We start from the raw sequence: 21,406 nt of genomic DNA on the forward strand, positions 1-21,406 counted from the left end.
ACACTAAAATTTCAAGTTCTACAAGCCAAACCATTAGCTGAAAGAAGCTAAAGTGATTGCTGGTGTGGAACAAATTTTGAGCACATCATCTTTTTTTATTGAGATGTTACACTGACAAGATAACTAAAGGTTCAGAGAAGTCACAACTAGAAAAAGAGCGTATCTATTCTGTGTATGACCAGATCATTCGTGTATCAGAATTGCTTCTTTATTTCTACTTCATCATATTCTACAGTCTTGCTTCTACAGAGCAGAAGTAAAGCTCCGTTGTGCTGATGTCTGCTAGAAAGAGGTCTTGGATGAGTAAGTAATCTGCAGACTGTCCCTATGGATGTGCCATTTCAACCAGACTGGATGGGTCATTAACCATAATGGCAATGGAGGCACCAGAATTCAGCGATGTAACATTTTGCTCTCCGGCACATGAGATGTCTTTACACAGAGTGCGCATCAATGCTATCACCTTACCACATAAAAACAAATACATCTGGTTAGAATTACTCTTGATTTCTTTTAGAAATTAACAGCTATGACGACTATAATGCCCTCGTCCTGTCATTTAGTTTTTGTATTTATGAGGCATTCTACAATTAGAAATATAGATAAAAGGACGCTCAGCAACACACATATTTACTCAAAATAATCTTTGACATATGGATCTAGTTTTATCATCTGAAATGCAGCCGAGACCTTTCTGACAAAACAAGACCACATTTACAATTCCAATTTCCAATACGCTGGGCTGGACATCGATCTTTCAATTGGAGCCGGGTGTCTCTCTGACCTCAGCTGAATAACACAGGCTTGTGTGAACAGCAGGTACACAGGTGCTGATTGTAATATCAGTAGCCTACCAGGCAGACTGGCATCCATAAACAGGCCTATCCATCAGGCTGGCGTGTTGCCTTTGACACGTGTGTCAGAGGCAGACGAAGGGAATAAATGATGGAGTGCGGGGATCAATCAAAGGAAGGGAGGGGAGGCACCTGCCCCCTGACTGGCCCAGTCAAGCCCAGAGATGGAGCATGATGGAGGGGCTAGGCTCAGGTGCAAAGAGGGGGCGGCAGCTCTTTGTCTGGAGGTGCTTGGTTAAGTGTGAGCCAGGTCTTGGCCACAGTGGTCTGTGGTTGTGTCATGGTCCAAAGTCAGTTTACAAACAGAGGGATAGCGAGAGGCCGAGCATGTTTATTGGTGAAAAGAGATGGGGCAGTTGTTTGTGTGCTTGTGTGTGTGTGTGAGGGAAGAGCAATTGGAAGGGAGACATTAGTCATCATTAGGTGGCGAGATGACACACTGTCTAATGGTTCTTTATGTGATTGCCAATGTGGCAATCGGCTTTCCTCGACCTGTCCTACCTGGTTACCACTCGCTGCAGAGATTCATCAGCCTAGTTTGCACAAGAGTCACGGTTTAGGGTAGGGAAAAAAGTCACATATCTCCTAACTGAACTGAAAGTGTCTCATTAGAACAAGAGTCTGTAGTCATGCCACCTGCTCTGTGAGACTGTCACAGTGGTGCTTTGAGCTAAATGCTGTCATCAGGTATAATTTGTACCATGTTTGCCATCTTAGTTTAGCATGTTAGCATGCACAGATTAAAACTGAACACAAAGTGCAGCTGAGGCTAAAGGGAATGTCAAATACTGAGATATTTAACTGTGTGAGAAAACTTTGACCTGCTGCTGGCCCTAAAGGAATAGCCAGAAATATTAAGAAATAAATGTTGGCATTGCAAACCACACATATGCTAAATCTGCATGTTATTATGTAGTAGATACACTGGAACTTTACTTATCAAGAGTGCTGTGGTTAATGTGTGGTTAGGTTTAGGCACAAAAACCATTTGGTTGTGGTTAGGAAAAGGTCATATTTTGGCTTAAAATACCCGGTTGGGGGGGGCACAATCTCAGCAGGAAAAGCAGCAATTTCTCGGGAAACGACAAAAAACCTGTTTGCTGCCCGTGAAAACAGCAATTAGTCATTAAATCAAAAGCGGTTTTGTTGTTTGTTGGTCTTGAACAGTGGTCTGCAGTGTCTCGCCAAAGTGTCATGAGATCCACCCTCCCCTCCACCACCAGATGACACACACTTTGTCACTTTAGAAACATTGACGTAAGTATGCAACGTGCAAATGTAACATACTTGGGGTTTGCAGCAATGTACATACATTTTCCTCTGGTGCCTGAGCTGGCTGGACTCATCCTCTATGGATCATCAATGTGTGAATGGAATTTCACAGCAATCGATCCAATAGTTGTCGCCATATTTCAGTGTGTACCTAACTAGGTGACCAACCAACCAACAGACCGGAAGACAGACAGAACATATCTCTCTCTAGAGCCACCATTTGCGTAATACAAACAATAACAAAGAAAGAGCCATTTTGAATTCTAACCATGTTTCCAATGGCCAAAAGTGCTAAGTGCAAAAGATATGGGCTATAAGCACAACAAGGAGACAGTTTATTGGGGTCTCCATAGCTTTGAGGTCCATCATTAAAGGGAAATTTTGATTTATTTCAACCTGTCTCCTATCGTCCTAAATTTGTTTCAAGTGACTAGTGACATAAAAATAATAGTTAGCATGTTAGCCCTTAGCCTAGATACAGCCGGGGCACATAGTAGCGTCAAACCTGTTAAAACGTAAGTGAACGGGCATACCTTCAAGTGCAAAGTTAGTCTACTAAACAAGTTTTTTTTCCACAAAGACCACCTCATATCATTAGGATAAATGTCAGAGAACACATAGAAAACAACATGTAAACATGTTGTCTTACCTTACCGGTGTGCTGCCATGTTTGTTTATCCCTCTAGCTCTGCTAAAGCGCAGTCGAAATATCGCAAAAACAAGCAGCGATCTCATACCGTGCCTGAAATCTCGCGAGAACAAGCCACAGCAGCTGCAAGGCAGAACCGGTTTAGTGGACTAACTGTGCACTTGAAGTATGCCCGTTCACTTACTTTTTAACAGGTTTGATGCTACTATGTGGCCGGGCTGTATCTAGGCTAACGGCTAACATGCTAACTATTATTTTTATGTCACTAGTCACTTGAAACAAATTTAGGACGATAGGAGACAGGTTGAAATAAACCAAAATTTCCCTTTAACAAGTTTTCCTCCACTACTCTTAAACACCCCACATCTGGCCAGGGGACCGCTGACCTCATCCCAACAGAATGAGTTAATCATCGCTGATATAACCTCCCTCAAACAACTGGAATGAAACACGAGAGACTATATCACAACCACTGATGTGGTCGGAGACTCAAAGAGGATTGGAACTAAAGGTGGGGTGTGAGTGCATCTAGTGTGTTGGAGACGGAGAGAGAGATGAAGGGACAGTAAAGAAGGTAACAAGACTTTACTGCTCTACTGGGAAACAGAAACTCACTTCAGGAAGCTTTAAACCTTTATTTGGCCTTATCTTCTCTAATTGGCTTAAATCATTTGTAATTGTTTGCACATGTCTTTATGTTGAGCAGCTCCCAAAGCTTGGACCGTGACTTGACATAAGCAGTGAGGCAAATCGAGAGGAGCAGTATGATAATAATTGGGTTTCCTGATGACTGGATGAGGCAAAGTGGGCTGCGGGGAATGATGCTTGAGATTAAACCGACCCTGGATGTTGAGGATTCGAGGAGAGGGAAAACACATGATGGCCGTGATGCTAACAAGTCCGTCTCCGGTAAGGAAACGCTTCATGTTTCACAGGTGCTATAATTACTGTACCTGGAATGCAGGGAGGGGCAGACAGAGAAAGAGTGACGGAAAGAGGGGAAGGAAAGAGAAAGAAGGTCATCCTAACCCATCACTCTGCCGGTTGTTGTCGTGGTGTGGCTGAGCGATTTATTGACCATCTCAGGATGCACTCTGTCAGAGCGGACGAGGATAGCGCAGAGGAATGGATGGTGGAACGGGATGAAGGAGAGACAGAGGGAGGGTACAAGGGAGGGAACGAGGCCAATATGAATGAGTGAGAGCAAGGGGATCCGTTTCCTCGGGCTCATTGATAATGACATACCTGCTTGGGCTGTCCGTTAGTCCTATAGCACACACTACTTAGGCTCTAACTGGAAAATCAATAGGCTCCTCTCTCAGAGACCTCTCGCTGCCATGGCTCTTTGTGATTGGCAGCTGCAGCCGAAGGTCGTCCCTGGTGACCATGAGAGTTTGGCGGAGCGAGCAGGAGGAGGGGGGAGGGGTGCGGTCCCGAGCTGTTTGACACTTTAGGGAGAGCTTAACGATATGGGACTGGCCGCTACATAACACCAGGGTGGTTTCTTTGACTGAGTGACCATCCATTCAGCCACTCCAGCTAACCCTGAGGAGCCGTCACCACCCCACTAATTAGAGTTACCAATGTCTTCTCAATGGGGGTTTTATCACTGCATAGTCCAAGGTTGGACACTGACCTTTACAAAAAAAAAATTACTGGCATTCTTCCCAAAATACTTTACTACCTGACCTTTGGCTAAAAGTTTTTGGAAACACAATGTGAATGTCCACAGGATTCAGAAAAAGCTCAAGCTAAAAGTTCATTAGAGTTAGAGCTGTATTAACAAACTGAATAGGTTATATGAGGAAAAAATAACATTATATAAAGTCAGATGGTCTGATTTTTAAGTGTGATTTTTTTGGGAGTATACGTTTATTGTGTAATTTATAGTGTATATAACATATCACTAGCTGCATGGCATGATTTCTCCAGTCATTAAATGTGTTTTGCTAGTCCAATAAAAATGACTGGTTGACATTAGGATGCCATTTTAACAAAAAAGCCACTTTTTTTTCTGCAATTGCAGTTTTATTTGATTTTAACACTGCTGTGGCCCATTGAATGATAACTGAATTACTTCTCCTTCATTGGTTGGTTCCTCCCAAAATGTGTCTCAATCCCAGAGGCATACCTTACACTATCAAAGCAATTAAAAATGTAATTGTTTGGTATAAACCGTTGTGTTTTTACTGTGCATATGACGATAAACTTCTTGAAACTTAAAGTTGCAGCCCTGTCCTCTAGAAATTACCTTTATATACAACTAATTTTGAATATCAAATATGTTTTGAGGGAAACCTCATGCCAAGCAAATTACATTTTCTATTAACACAATGAGGAAACGTCTACTGACAATATACTCTAGTTGTTTTCCGACAAAAAGGCAATCTTGCAACACAGTATCCAGTCATAGCGACTACAGCATTACTTTTTATTAACTTTTTTTTTTTTTTTTATAAAAATCAGGATCTTTCCCTAACCATAACCAAACCGCTTTTGTTGCCTAAACCGAACACAAGGGTCTGGACATGAACCTGGGATTATCGAGGCAAGGTCCTGCACTTTGTACACACACCATCCTCCCCAAACCACCACCTTGTCAAGCTTTTTTGGTACATCAAAGTAGTGTTTTGTTACCTGAAAGAAATGTCTCTCAACATAACCCAGGCAGCAATTATGTCGTCACAACAAAATTAAGAGAGCAGTTTAGTAACATACAAACATAACTTCTAGGAGATAAGGTTGGTAAGTTGTCAGTGCAATATTTTTGCAGTTAGTCCAATTATAAGCTATTATATGTACTTCACTATTTTAAACTGACATGAGTATAAAAGTTGTTGGCCAACCTCATTCCGCAGCTTTGAAATTACACGTTGAAGAATTCATAAATAAAAAGTAAAACTGTTTTTCAAAAATATTTCAAACTTAGTTTCTTTATTTTTCAGCCTGTTGCTGGAGCTGTCAGACCATCCTTCTCAATATTTCACTTTTTTTTTTTTTTACTGCTGCGAGACGCTTTTTCATTTCCGGTGTGTGATGGATTGCGAGACAACATTGTCCATCACGAACAAAATGGCTTTAATGTGCATTCCAGCACTTTTATGTACACACTGTTTATTTTGTCGCTGTGAACGGATGACACACTCAAACACAGTTAAAATGAGTAAATAGTTTGCTATCAGGATACATGAGTAGTTGATACACTCAGCTTGCAGTGGGGATCTAAGGGAAGGCTCCTCCAATCAGGTTTGTGCTGGTATTTCCTGTGACCAATCAGCTGCAAGTAGAGCAAATCTCACTTCCTCATTCATGCAATATTAGTAGTCTCCAGGAGTGGCTCTGCAACAATAACTCCACATGCAATATTGATGGCTTATGTCTAAACACAGAGAGTGTGCTGCTAAACACACACACATACATACACACAGGCAAACACACATCTGCTCTGTGACTTCATCAGTTCTGCTATCTGCCGAGCAGATGCAGGGGCCTGCCAGGCAATTAGCTGCCTGCGATGATTTTCTTTGAGCCCTCTATGGAGGGAGCAGCTGGGTCCATCCGGGTTTGGAAGACAGCAACAAAATGTGTGAACAAGAGCATCAAAAATTTACCGCTCGGTTCACATGTGTGGTGTCGTCGGTCTGTGTGCACATGTGTGTGTGTGCGTTGTGAGGTAGTGAGACACTTTCCCTGCACCTATCATGTTTCCAGTGAAAGGAAAAGGGAAAAAGAGCACTACCTAAAATAGCCAAGCATTTGACATCCCCCTCCCTTATCACTCACTTGGAATTACAAAGCATGCTAACTCAAGCAGACAGGGAGGAAACTGTTGCACACTGTTGCAAAACAAACCAATTCTTTCTATTGCCTTGTTCAAATATCTCTAATGCCATGCCATGCTATGCTACAAAATGTAGCCATAGTCATTGTTAATATGACTGTGCACCACAGTACATATGCATTGAGGATTCAACAAGTAGATGAACAAGACTGACCAAATTATCACTAAAATTCAATTTTACAAACATTTTATGACATTCATGAAACAGGATCCTCGCATAAAAATATGTTTCAAATATGTTTAAAGGACAAATTATGTCTTTGTGGTTGTTTCTCTAATTGTAAACTATGTTACTGAAACAGTGTAGTATACGCAGTAATGAGCCACCTGGGGGTACTCAGCGTAATCTGGTAGGAGAGGAGAGGGAAAAGAAGAATAAAGCTGAGACCGTATGAAAAGACAGACAGAACAAGGACAGAAGAAGAGAGAGAGAGAGGGAGAGGGAAAAAAAAGATGAGAGGCAGCGAGGTTACTCATCAGCTGGCAGAGATTTGCACAGGCATGGACACTGTTTTGTGCTCGTGAGGGGATCACTGTGGAGTCGTCACACAGGCTCAGATCAAAGAGCTCCCTGACAGGCCCCTGATCTTTTCTCCAGTCAATATAAACCAGGGGGAACTCTTTAGGGAACCACAGATAATTCTGAACGTTTTCAGGAGATAAAGAACACAAAGAAGTTGAGAGAATGGATGAATGAGTGAGGCGGCCTTTGTCATTAGATATGTATTTAGATATATTTAGACTATAAAAGGGAAGAACGGGGATAAAGAAGAAAAGTGATAAAAACAGATTCAATAACCTAAAAACTATACCAAATGCTCCAAAAGTTGCTCCCAGCTGTCCCAGCAGTGTGCTGACCCTACTTCTGTTTTCCACCTTCAACTGTAACGTGCAGCTCACCGCATGAGACGTACATACACGCACAGTTTTCTGTGGTATACAGCTGACCTTTCCATTTTAACTGCAGAAATAGACAGACCTAATAAAATCCAATCCACTGTATCCAGTCTGTTCTACATTGCCATAAAAAATGAACACAGTTGCTCAGAAGCATGTGGTTTGATAGGTGGGCCAAAGCGGATTCATAATTAATGTCTTTATAAAGATCTGTGTCGCCAAATATTTCATTAAGCTGCAGTTATCATGTCCTTCATAATATTTGGACACTTGCTCTCCAAGTAGCGTCCATTAATCTCTCTGGAGCTGTGAGCTTGATAATAAACAGCCATCCAGGAATCAAACAGCCAGACATATTTTCCTCATTCATTTCTATCTTTTTCCTAATTTTTTCAAACATTGGGATAGCTATCGCTTTACTCGAGTGTGATGCGGAGGGGAAAGAATGCCAAATCTCAGTTTAACATTTCTTTTAAATTTCACAATGAATCACGGCTGCCAAGTCAACTGTTGCTCGTCTCGCCACAGTTTCTCTTAAAACTCTAGTTCTGGGAAGAATGTCCACACAGGTGTTCATTTAGCTGCTTGTGCATCACATCCAAATGTCATGACACACCAGTAAATGCTACTCGATTATGTTTCCCCTTGAGTGTTTTTTTCTTGGTGGGGAAAGGTGAATCTGACACTGAACCCCCTCCACTGTGAGCAAAGTTAATTTTACAATTCCAGGTGGAAAAAGGGCCCTGCTGAGTCAAAATCAAAGAAAACTGTGCAAAATATTCATCCATACATTGTGCAATTAAATTTGATATATAAGACAATGTATAGCTTATAGAAAAATATGATGTGACCCCAGGTAAATCTACTTTAACTTACATATTATGCATTTTAGAAAGGCTATTTGTTGGCGTGATATTCAGCAGGTCATTCAAACTCAACTAAATAATAAATTCTACAAATTTAATCATAGGTCACTTTACACTCCCTAAAGGCTCATCAGCACTTGCAAAAAAAAAAAACCCTACATGATGAAGTCCAGAAGATGTGGTAAGTATGAAGAGGGGGCTCATTAATCTTTGCCTTTTCTGAAATGTTTGTGGCTTATTTCCCTTGCATAGTTGGCTACTTCATATCAGTAAATGGATTTCTGGTTTGGAAATCAGTGTTAAATCAATATTCTGCATCATGTGGAATTATTTCTGTAACAAGTGTGATGATGTGCATGCATATATTATTTACTATTTATTAAAAGTAGCCCGATGTTGGCGTTTTATGGCCTCTTCAATAAAGTTAGCAGCTTAGAAAATGTACCGTCATTTTCTATACATACATATATATATGAACATCAGAAAAATTCTGCTGTGGCTGTGATCGTAAGGATGTGACGGGTTTTATCAAACAAGATAATCACCTGAAATTAAAAAAAACGTATTTAACCCAAGCCTGAGAAGAATTGAGACTTAAAAGTAACAGAAAAGCTCCAATCAGCTTCATATAATTTTACGCGCAGACGCACATAATGACCGCGACCTTGTTAACAGCACCGGCGGACACGTGTTGGAGTAGCAGGCTGCGTTACTTCGCCTAAACATTTCATATGGCTTACACTGCGGCTTTTTATGTTTCCAGCATGCTTACGTGTCTAAATATGTCTCTCACACCGCAGCCGCTTGTCTGTGGGAGAAAGTAATGACTTCTTCTTCTTCTCCTTCATCCTCAGTCCTCCAGCATGAAGTCTGGGTGACAAGAGGACTTCAATTACAACCTCGGAGAGACCCCCGGTTCAATTATTCAGTATGGACAAGGTTCACGGCGATAAAGCCACGGGCAAATTAACGTGTGTGTGTGTGTGTGTGTGTGTGTGTGTGTGTGTGTGTGTGTGTGTGTGTGTGTGTGTGGGCAAAGCCGCACACGCGCGCGTCTTGCTTCAGTTATTTGACTCAATCCAAAATATCGACTGTGTGAATAAGACTAAATGTTTAATAAAATTTAATCAATTGATTAGTTTTAAAAAAAAATCAGATGCATATCAAGAGTGTTAATATGTGTGTGATCAGTTTAGATTTTCGGCTGCTGTTAAAGCTTTTCTGAGCCTACATGCTGCAGGTGCACTCTCCACATTTAGCCTACAGTTTTTAACTTGCATCAACTAAATAAAAAAAGGTTAAATAATATTCAACCGCATTAAATATTCATGCTTATTCAAAAAAAAAAGATACAATTTCACACGACTGTGACAAAAACACACTCGCTAAAGGACGTATCCCAGAATAAAAGAGAATTAGACATGATATTAAATTAAGAGAGTAAGTCAGAAAAATGCTCACATACATGTTTAATTTTTTTAAGTTTAAAATTTATTTACAAATAATGCGACCAGCTGACCATGCATTGTGTTGATGTCTATTTCTAAAAAGGGAAAATCACCTTTTAAAACTGTAAAGCAGTTATTAAAAATGTCAAAATTAAGGCAACGCAGCCCACCAGACATTTTACGGTAAAAGTAAGACATGCTGCGTAAATTAATGGATGAGAGCAAATAATACTAAGTGTCAATAAGCCTTTAAAAGATAAGAAAATACGATTCAACACATTCAATTAAAAGCAGGGAGAAAAAGAGAGACTTATCTGCACAATACAAGCGGGTCTAAAGTTAAAGGCTGTCACTCACATTGTGCCTACACTCCTAATCCTCAGAGCGCACCCAGCGAAATTACGCACAAAGAGCAACACTGGGGAAAAAAGTGTTTTACTGCCGGCATAGAGAGTATACACTGGAATCTGAGCGTATAAACCTGAAGGTTTGTGTTTGCCTGTGTCGAGTTGGGGAGCAGCGGACAGCTCCGCGCGCCCCGGCGCTGCTGAGGCGGACTGGAGCTCTTCTGCTCTGATTGGCTGTGCGCACTGACAGCTCCGCACATGATTGCAGGAAGAGAAGCCCGACCCCTTTCACTCTTGCTAAAGGAACCATTCATAAACTACACAAGTCCAGCTCACAGCTGAGTGTGGACGAAAAGTGAGCGGGGGGCGCAGAGAGAGAGGAGAGGATAGCAGCGAGAGGAGATGAGTGGCCACAGACCATGTTTTTAGCCTTAAGCGTCTGCAGCCCAGGACACGGACGGTGACCCACACAACCTGAATATGAATCTACCTAGCGCTGCTGGAAGTGCTCTTGAGTTGGACTGATATTTAGCAGGCTAATACGTTGCATCCCTATCCGTTTCCTCCTCCTCACACTGACGTCCATCCGCTGCTAAAAGCAAAAAAAAAAAAAAAAACTTTGATTACACACTTTTCCTGCACGGGGAAGCATTTGCCTCTGGCTTTACCGGTAAGCATTGGATCCGTCAGCTTACTGCGACTCTCCGGTGTACAGCCCGGACCTCTGCCCAAACATGATTGCGACGCAGGCAAAGCTGGTTTACCAGCTTAACAAATATTACAACGAGAGATGCCAAGCGCGCAAAGCGGCCATTGCGAAGACTATAAGGGAGGTTTGTAAAGTGGTGTCGGATGTCCTGAAGGAGGTGGAGGTGCAGGAGCCCCGGTTTATCAGCTCCCTCAGTGAGATAGATGCGCGCTATGAGGGGATGGAGGTCATCTCCCCCAATGAGTTTGAGGTGGTGCTGTACCTCAACCAAATGGGGGTGTTCAACTTTGTGGATGACGGCTCCTTGCCTGGCTGCGCGGTGCTGAAGCTGAGTGACGGCCGCAAAAGGAGCATGTCGCTGTGGGTCGAGTTCATCACCGCCTCGGGCTACTTATCGGCCAGGAAGATCCGCTCCAGGTTTCAGACTCTGGTGGCACAGGCCGTGGATAAATGCAGCTACCGCGACGTGGTAAAGATGGTGGCGGACACCAGCGAGGTCAAACTACGGATCAGGGAGAGGTATGTGGTGCAGATCACCCCCGCGTTCAAGTGCACTGGGATTTGGCCTAGAAGTGCAGCTCAGTGGCCCATGCCCCACATCCCCTGGCCTGGTCCTAACCGGGTAGCAGAAGTGAAAGCCGAGGGGTTTAACCTCCTCTCCAAAGAGTGCTACTCCTTAACGGGGAAGCAGAGCTCTGCAGAGAGCGACGCCTGGGTCCTGCAGTTCAGCGAGGCCGAGAACAGGCTGCTCATGGCCGGCTGCAGGAAGAAGTGTCTGTCCGTGCTGAAGACTCTGAGGGACCGTCACCTGGAGCTACCGGGACAGCCGCTCAACAACTACCACATGAAGACCCTGCTGCTGTACGAGTGCGAGAAACACCCGAGAGAGACCGACTGGGACGAGTCTTGCCTCGGAGACCGACTGAATGGCATCCTGCTGCAGCTCATATCCTGTCTGCAGTGCCGCAGATGTCCCCACTACTTCTTGCCAAACTTGGACTTGTTTCAGGGAAAGCCTCACTCAGCCCTGGAGGCTGCTGCTAAGCAGACGTGGAGACTAGCGAGGGAAATCCTCACCAATGCTAAAAGTTTGGACAAACTATAAAGTGATTTGTCGAGACAGAGCCGAGAGACTTTTGGGATAAAACTTCAGAGAAGGACAAAGATGATTCTGCAACTGATTCTCCAAGCAATGTGAAAATTAAAAAAATAATCAGTGACAAAATAACGCAGCGAGCAAACAACAAAAAACCCTTTTAAAATGGAGCAATTGGGCCACTGCCATGAGAGAAAGTGAAGGTACATTTTCAGATAAATGTAATAACTTTTAGTTGTCTTCTTTAAATGTTTTCACAAAGTGAAGAAACTTTTATTTAAATATATGCACAAAATCGTTAAGTGAAAGAATAAAAATGTAGCGTGCCAAGTTCAATTTTTTTCATTATGTGACTTTAAAAAAAAAAGAAAGAAATGTTAATAAAAATGTTGCAAATTAAATTACAACTTGACCTCGTGTCTTGACGTGTTTTGACAGCTGATGTGACAGGCAAATTTCTTGCTTTTTATTTTTCCTATTATCTGATAAGAAGAATCATTTAATTATTCACTTTGACCACACAAAGATGACCTGTGCTCAACACTGGAAACTATAAAAGGGGAAAAAAAATTGCTAAATTTAAAAGAAGGAATGTGCACAGCCGACTTCAGGCCATAAGTTATTTTTACAGTGCGTCACAGGCTCTAAAGGATTTTCGAATGAATGTAAATCAGCGGTCTCATGTTAATATATAGGCCTGGGAGCATCTCTGTGTTTGAACAGCAGCAGCAGGAGCACAGGGCCTGCAGCAAAACCCCAAACCTTAATCTGTGTAATGCGGCTGATTTTAGATAAAGAAGCTTCTATGACACCTTTACTGTCATGTTTATATCCATGGATCCTCATATAAAAATCACATCCAAATAAATGCGGGCATTATTAAAATGGACAAATTTAAAGACACAGCTGCACATTTAAAAGCAAATGCGATAATTTTCTGGATTGTTAAAGTGAGCAAACACAACCACCTGTGGGTCAGCAGTCCTCTGCACTGAACATGGAGTTAGTACTATCACAGTGCGACTGGGATTATCAGCCTAAAATTTATTGTTTATTACTTTTTAATCAGAGTACTACATTCATGTGCAATTTATTAATTTTAAAAAAAAAATCTGTTTGCCATGACAAAAAAATGCTGCTGGTCTGGTCCATATGTTGCTGTGTTCTACCTATAAAGACAGCTAGATTATTATTTATTACAAAAACATTTCATTTATTATCACCACTAAACTATAAAACGCTGTCGTGGTGTTTAATTTACTTAAAAAAATATTTATGAGGAAAAATGACAGACTCGTTTCCAAAAAATGACAGCATGCGGCAAATTATATTTTTCTTAATATAAATATATTCATATTTAAAATTTATTTTAAGACACTGACAAGACATGGATATCTTCTTCGACACATTATCAGGTGTTTAGATAAAGTTGGAAACTCGCTATTAATTCCGTTTCTGCTCATTTGAAAATTACACACTTGCAGATATTAAGGATATGAACATGTATTATATATACGAACGCGAGCATTGCTGCGATAAGGTGACAATTTTAAATTCAGTCAAATCAAAATCAAATGGAGCTCGAGTGTCTTACCTTTGGATCGATGGCCTTGAAGCCCGGGTCTTCCTCATCCACCTCGAAGTAGAGCTCGGAGGCGGTGATGGACAGGGTGCCTTTCACCACCGCGGCCGGAGCCACCAGCTGAGCACTGGTGCTCAAGTTTACAGGGCCTGGAGGACAGACACATGTCGGTCAGAGAGACATGCAGAGTGTCCTTCTCTCCAGGTGGAGGGAATATAGGCCTGCGCTGGTTTTACGCAGTGAAGGTAAACATATAAAACTCAATAAGGGATTGCAGTGACATGGTGGCTGCTTAGAAACAAAGTTTGGGCCTTAGTGGTGCAGGTGGTGAAGATAAACACGTCAAAGCTAATGATAATTTGCGTCTATTTTAAAAGTTGAGACTATTTCTCCGCAGAATTATGTTTTTATGAAAATATGTTGCACCACAGTTAAAGTATATTTAAATTAGGAGGCTTCGGCTACGTTAAACACTATCTATAGTTTTCCTCCTGCAATTGATCATCTATAATACATTCATAAGCTGCGCACCGCATGCGCCAAAATAAAACACCCGCACTAAAATAAATGATTAAAAAGTGGCAAACTTAGAGAGATAATTGTCAAAACTCGACTGTCAGTCAGACCCAATTGATTGCGGGCTGCTGGGTGAAGCTCTGTTTAATCTCTCATCAATCTTAATTTATGCCTGTATGACAATGAGAGCCGGGCTCAGGGGAGCTGTGGGTGTGAGCTGTGCCCGGCTCTGCGCATATGAGGCATTGTATTTGCAGATGTTGCGCTGCGGAGAGAGGAGGCTCGGAGGCCGGTTTGATTTCCCTGAGCAGCCGCACTCCGGTGCAAACGGATGGAATAAACAGACAGATATTCATTCCTTTGCCTCTCGTGAACCCCGTGAGTACTGACATGTTATCCGTGGGCTGAAATAACACTGGTTTCTTTTTGTTCCATTCAGTCAAAGACATTCAATTACACCTGAAGCAGACAGCTGTTTAAGAGGAGAAGCTGAAACCTCTGCCTCTGTTCTCACAGTATACACATCACTTTATTAGACAGGATCCAACGTTTAATCCTATTGTCCTCCAGTTGCGTTATTTTAATAGCACTCTGAGCCCCATTAATGCAGCTTAGTCTGCTGAACGCTGTCACTGCACATAAAAATGAGGATTACACCGCAATCCGATTAGCGGACTATATGATATTTAATTAGTATTCTTTAAATCGCAGCAACAAGACTGACAACATCGTGAGGTGAATGTCATATAAGGCTGTGCTGATCAGGCTCACGCAGGGGGAGGTTTTATTTAAGCGATGCTGCTTTTCCCTCAATCAGATAATGTCCCATTTCAGTGTGAGCAGTATCCTGGGATAAACTCGGCTACTGCTGGATAAAAAAAAAAAAATGTTTAGAGAGTTGCTACTCAGGCCTGTGTGTGTGTTTGTGAAGCAGACCTCCAGTGGTAGACAGGAAACTGAAAATACAGTGTTTGCACCAGTGCTCTCCTAGGATAGTGGTGCCATAATGAAAGAGGTTTACAGAGTTATAATGCAGGTTAAAGCTTTAATTAAAAGCCTGTTTTCATGTTCACATTATTGATGCAAAAACAAGCTGTGATATCAGAGCAAAACAGCAACATCATATGGGGAAAACAGTGAAATCATATGGGTGATATAGACAAGACAAAGTGCCTTATAACTCACTATTCAGTGCTGCAAACAGAGTATATGTAGGATACTGTGCAATATGAAAATGAGCTGCAGGACAAACACAGCAGGGCAGGGAGGGGGTGGGAATGACTGAGAGGTGAGGAGGATGAGCCGTTTCTTTACCTGTTAAGTTCTCCAGGTCCTTCTCCTCTAAGGATGACAGAGTGTCATCGTCTCCGTCAAGTGATGTCTCACTCTCCGAGTTTTGATTTCCCAGAGCCTGACTCCTGATAGACTGCTTGCCTTTGAGAATATCCTCCTCGGACGCTGGAGGGAGGGAAAAGGGGGCTTTTTTTTATTTTGCCTTCAGTACGTTACAGGTCACAGACAGTGTTGTGCATGGAGTTAGATTTTATTTCGTAACACAATAAACCTGTTTAACTTTATCTCAGTGAGGAGATTGGTAGATTTCAGAGTTGCAGTGATCACGTTTGAGTAGATTTAATTTTTAACTCAAATCAAACATATCGACTTAGACATCCTCTCTCCATAAAGACAAAAAAAAAGCAATTATAAGCAAATATTACAGACAGTAAACAATGACAGGGGAAAAGTTATTTTTGGATTGAGTAATAAGATGCTGGTGCTCTGATACAAGCTATTAGCTTTATTTCCCACTGCTTTAGGCTATAGTTATAGGGGTACAAATAAAAGCAAACAATCTGAATTTAAGCGTAATTTACAAATTCATTTTCAGAGCTGCATTCACTCACCACTCTCCATATAAAGCACATCAATTTAAGGCTACTTAGTAAAGTAACTTAGCTTATTAATTTTGTAAAACATTCTGGCAGCCTCCAAAGGTGGGTTTGAACTTCATTTTGCCAAGAGAAAGAAAATTTTTTTGTAAAGTATAGTGTGTTTATCCTCTAGTAAAACCATTTATAAAATTGATTAGCACTGTTGTTTACCTCTGATTCATCAGTTAGGAGCAATGCTGACTAGTGTTGCATTTTCAGGCTTGCAGCGCAACGTGCAGGCAGACAAACTGAAAACAACGAGCAAACCCAGGCAGACAAAAGGCTGACATGATAACCTTAAATTCATTTTGACCTTAAACATAAAACAAGACACCAATTCACATAAAATATATATTCAAACACATTTAAAACAAAATGAGGGTTGCTCACTGCCCGATTTGATTTCAACTCAACATGACTTTGAGGTTCCAAATGGATTATTTAAGAAAAATGGTAATCTGCAAACATTTACAGAGCCCTGCATTCCCCAGTGGTGCATGGTAAAGATCCGCAGACACAACTCCACAGCACAAAGACTTGGCTGGCAAGTCCTCCCGCTTTGTAAACATAGCTGGCAATATAGCGAGAGCCTTTTGCTGCTTCTGTTTTCTAATCCAGCGTTCAGGTACGAACACACTTTTAATCCAGTTAGACGCTAAACACATAGTTTAGTTTTCATCATCACCTGAGGGGAGATCAATTGCACTTCCTTAAAATGCACAACCGCGTCATGGGGCTGCGTACTTTGAAAAGGCTACAAGAGCTGGGATAAAAAATCTCTTGTCATGGAAAATATGCAGCTCACTGATATTTAGAATGGTCTTCCTGTAATTAAGCCTCCCTGGAGGATTCTTTAGTTAGCAGCACTGAAATTACTACCAGCTCCTCTAATACGTACCACATGCCATTGTATTCACACCAAGCAAGTGGACAGGAGACTTAACATGAGCTTAAAAAACACATGGATTTGAACTTCTTTGCATTTCACTGTAAACAAGCTGCACTGCTAACATACAGTGTGAAGCTTCACAAACACAGTCTGATGCAACTGAACCTCGTGACTAGGCTGATCCATGCTCCTTCTGTTACCCCCAAGCTCAAGTTATTAATAGTTCCTCAATATAATATACACTTAAGTAAGTGCAACAAAAAGTACTGACCAGCCAGTGTGTTGTTTGGCTGAGTCAATCAGAACAGGGAGGGAGACTATTTTGACCAGAGTGATGTCACAGATTGAAGAAATGTGCGTGTCAGTGACAGGCTACATGCTAACTTCTCATTTACTCTGGTCTTGAAGTCAATACTGTTTATTTTTTTCCTCTTTTAATTTGACAACTGTGAGGTTTTGGTGGTGTTATGCATGTGTGTGTGTGTGTGTGTGTGTGTGTGTGTGTGTGTGTGTGTGTGTGTGTGTGTGCAATCCCAATGTTAAACTTTTATCAGTTGGACTTTAACTATCAGTGTGTGTATGACTTAACTCAAATTAAAAGTGTTAACTTAAAGCCCTGCTAATTAATAAAATAAATTTAAAAATGTAGGTGCAAACTCACAACAATCATTAACTTTTTTATAAGTTGTCATTTAAATTAAAGCCTGATTTAAAAAGATTACAATGATAAACAGTCTATGCAAAGAGCAGGCGTGCCACATTAACAAAAAAAATCTCGCAGGGGCACTTCAACCTCATCACTCATCACACAGGGAGCAGAAACGTGCATAAATCCCAACAGGTTACACTTTTTTCCGAGACCCCATTTCCCCGACTGAGAGGTTCAACTACCTGCTTATACAACTCAAGGCATGCATGGTCACAGCAATTAAATTGTCAAAATTAACAAATTTGTTTTTAACGGGAGCATAGCCAGGAGTGTGTGGTCATGAGGCGAGTATTGATTACCAGAACAGAGACATTAGTCTTCAGGTATTTACTCTGCCACCTCTGGTACACGGGCCCCAGACCAGACCAAATCAATCCCGCAGAAAAGATGGTTCTTTCCAGGCATAAATACATAACAGCCTACTCAAGCCTACTGGCAGTCGCACACTCTCCTGTGGAAATCATCTTGGCGCGGTATGAATGATAACAGTTGTCCATAACCTGAACACAGAAACTCAGAGATTTTTCTCCATGTTTAAATGAAAAGACATTCCCTCTTCTTACAAATGAGAAATAACACTTTAGATCACTCAGTGAAAAATGCTAAATATTTTCCATTGCTTCTAATTTTATGATCAAGCGTGAGATTTGAAAAGTGCAGCCGCAAGTAGCAAGAAAATTAGGCTAAATTCAGGCTTGATCTCACACTAAATATTTTCTTAGGGGGTGAGACTGCATTTTCCCCTCTGCATCTGATGAATATAATTACAGCCAGATATGACCTTTGTGCTCCGTTTGAAAACTCAGCCCTGCATTCTCATCTTGAGCTGCACTTCCGTAACAAATGTCGGGTCGACTAAAACAAGACGAAAGGTTACATCAGAAAATGGATGCCGTCAGGCTTCAATGTCAAAGAGTTATTTTAATGATATATTCCCATACTCCAGCCAGCCGGGCAGTATACTCTCTTGAGGTAGCATACCCTTGCCACAACTGGCTGCTGGCTATTTTTACACAGACTTGACTTTGAAACCAAATGTTGTTTGCAGGAATTTGTCTTTTTTTTCTCCCCCCGCTGAGGAATATATGCAGCACATCAGCTGAAACAGTTCTGAACAAAATCGAATACCAGATCAAATACCTAAATGACCGACTCACGGAACGCCTTCAACACGTTCTCATCGGCTAGGTGAAGTCAGTGACGGAGCATGAGTGATGTGTCTGTTTTCTGTCATGAACTAGCTGAAGGGAAAACAAGGAGGAATTAAGATGGAAACAAAGTAAAATTCGGAGGCTTGCTGCAGGAGAAACGGCGAGCAGCTGGCCTGGGTCTCCAGCTGCCTCCACACTGCAGCCATTACGGCGGACCACAAGTCTCCCAGGATCCTGGGATCCCCAACGCTTATTGCTTTCAGATCACACTCATATTGACTCCTGTCACACCTGCCATTTGTCTTTGGGAGTGATGTCACGTTTAAGAGGGCTTTTGCAGGTGACACACTGAGGACACTTTTGGTCCAGAAATGGACCTTTGTTGGAGAGAGTAACTGATTGAGCTAGTAAATGTAGGTTCAGCATGACGGTGATTGCGAACCCTGGTGTGTGCTGGATTTTTTTTGTGCAGAGATGAGGGCTTGCATGCACTCTAGGAGAGAAATGCAGCTCCTGGTGTTAATGCTGGGACATGTGACATTTAGATACTGGGGTTATAAGTGACTGCTGGGATTGTTAAGCTGTTCTCGGGCGTGGTTTATTGAAAATCAGCATCTGTCTTTATAGAAAAGTGCACAGAAAAAATGAACAAGTGATCTGAACTTTTAAAATACTAAAGAAAAAAATAATCAGTGCTGTTAGTTTTAAGGACTCTAACTCTGTACTTTGGGTAATAGCAGAGTATTAACAAAGTTTTCCAAACCACATTAAATTTCCCCACATATTAAGAGGCTCCAAGCACAATGTGGACTCTTTCTCCAATGAAAATGTTTGGTGGACTGCAATTTGCGTTTCACTGGCATAATATTTAATCTGAAGTACCAATACAACTTATTACTGTCTAACAATATTGAACAATAAATCAATAAATTCACCATAATTATACACCTTAAGACACATTTAATTTCGCCCACAATGGTTTTATATTTTACAATGTTTACCTCTAATCTAATTATCCTGCAAAGGATTGCATCAAAGACATAAATCCCAAAATGACCCCTGAATAGGGGAACAAAGTAGAATAGGGAGCATGAATGATACTTACCACTGATATCAGCCACTGTTATGCAGCGAGGAAAGAAGGATGAACAAAATTTCACATTTCATCTCATTCACAGCCACTCAAACTGAATTTCTGAGTACAGCATGCTAACGCTCAGGGTGATTATCAGTCCAGCTTTGCATAATAGGAGGCAGGGTATGAAATTACCTTTGTGAAATTCAAATGAGGGTGCTATTTTATTGTGTCTTGTGGTGCAATAAATCTTTTATTGCAACGGGAAGACTAATTTTTACTACCTTGTACCTGGTGCTACCACCAAGTGAGGAGGAAAGGGAGAGCAAACAGCAGGAAGGGACTCTGTGGAGGGGACTGACCGTGCTCGGCCGCGGCTTTGAGCGTGGCCTCGGAGTGAGTGGATCCGGAGGGGTTCCTGATGAAGCGACGTCGCCGCCTTAAATCGTCCTCCCAGTAGTCCAGGCGCCAGAACTCCCTCGGCCGGCTGTAGCGAGACAGAGGTAGCACATGTGTTAGCAATTACCAGCCAGCATGGTATAGCAGCCCAGCATTAGCACTCGGTCCGAGCGAGCGTACATAAAGCCAGCATTGTGTTTGGTGTTTTTTTTTAACCCTCCAAATCACTCTTTAAAAACGTTCACTTAGACACAAGCTTAGCCCTCAAATCATTGTGCTTGACAATGACAGTATCCCCATGGCAGAGGATAAGGTGTTCCCTGTATTTTGCTTTCTTTTCCTCCTCCTCTCTTGTTGAGAAGGTGAACTGAGCACCAAGTACATCACAGTGGAATGAGCAAATGACAGCGTGATCATTTTCCACACACTTCTGTGGCACGTGCTTCCATTCTAGGCTCATTTCAAGCCCAGCAGGATACCTCTTGTCAGGACTCATGGCTAGCAGGATAAGGAGAAGGCCATTACAAACACAGAGGAGGGGGGTGGATAGCATTACCAATATTAATCAATGTCTACAGCACCCATTTTTCTTTCCAATTCACATCTCCCTTTACTGGGCCTGGTCACTAAATCATCCTGCTCTCAAGGAAAAGAAAGTGTTAACTTTTAATGAGGAGTCTCTGCCACATAGCATTGTGCATATACACTGTGTACCTGTCTGTAGTGAAATATCACTTCTATTTTTGAAAGTGATTTAATTAAAACATAATCTAAAATATTCATTACCCATGGCTCGGAGGCATGATAAAGCGTAAGAAAATCATTTTTCTCATTACACGAGCAATTGTTTCTTTTCCAGTTTAAAGGGTTTTTTAATTTAAAGAACTTTTTTTGTACAAAACATCGCTGTTCGTGTGTCAATTAGGCGGCACGAAAATCCACTTTTTTAAAATGTAAAAACAGCTCATGTGTTAATGATTAACAACTCAGGTGGGGAGGGAAAAAACAACATGCACTTGAGTCTTCCGTGAGACTAAATCCTGACTGTCTGACTCAAGTCAAATGGTCTTTTCACTTGTACTAAATATTCTTGTGAGAAAAACACTTATAGGAAATATAAAAACCCTAGTCTAGGCTTGTCCTGTAGTTAGTTCAGGTGTGTTTTTTGTTCACTG

The 21,406-nt window shown here is 41.6% G+C and overlaps 2 protein-coding genes and 1 long non-coding RNA gene across 6 annotated transcripts in view; 2 read left to right on the top strand and 1 right to left on the bottom strand.

Moving 5' to 3' along the window:
• lrba (LPS responsive beige-like anchor protein) overlaps positions 1–21,406 on the bottom strand; it is a 238,092-nt gene that overhangs the window by 77,066 nt on the left and 139,620 nt on the right. For all 4 annotated transcript variants that reach the window (XM_049572340.1, XM_049572341.1, XM_049572339.1 and 1 more), the window contains exons 37-39: positions 20,195–20,319; positions 15,392–15,535; positions 13,574–13,710 (exon numbers count right to left, since the gene is read on the bottom strand). In XM_049572340.1, coding sequence (XP_049428297.1) covers positions 13,574–13,710; positions 15,392–15,535; positions 20,195–20,319 — 406 coding nt within the window. The remainder of the gene's footprint in view (positions 1–13,573; positions 13,711–15,391; positions 15,536–20,194; positions 20,320–21,406) is intronic.
• The window catches only part of LOC125886276 (uncharacterized), a 69,787-nt gene continuing 51,602 nt past the window's right edge, over positions 3,222–21,406 (top strand). Inside the window, exons 1-2 of the long non-coding RNA XR_007449018.1 lie at positions 3,222–3,349; positions 3,482–3,684. This is a non-coding gene — a long non-coding RNA (uncharacterized LOC125886276). The remainder of the gene's footprint in view (positions 3,350–3,481; positions 3,685–21,406) is intronic.
• Positions 10,484–12,374, top strand: mab21l2 (mab-21-like 2). Its single transcript, XM_049572345.1, has one exon. The coding sequence runs from the start codon at positions 10,909–10,911 to the stop codon at positions 11,986–11,988; it is 1,080 nt and encodes a 359-aa protein (XP_049428302.1). The 5' UTR covers positions 10,484–10,908; the 3' UTR covers positions 11,989–12,374.

The sequence above is a fragment of the Epinephelus fuscoguttatus genome, linkage group LG3 (assembly GCF_011397635.1).
Source record: "Epinephelus fuscoguttatus linkage group LG3, E.fuscoguttatus.final_Chr_v1".
In the NCBI taxonomy this organism is placed as follows: domain Eukaryota; kingdom Metazoa; phylum Chordata; class Actinopteri; order Perciformes; family Serranidae; genus Epinephelus; species Epinephelus fuscoguttatus.

Bases quoted from the DNA above. Each gene is read 5' to 3' on its own strand.
- mab21l2 (XM_049572345.1), top strand. From the start codon at position 10,909: ATGATTGCGACGCAGGCAAAGCTGGTTTACCAGCTTAACAAATATTAC.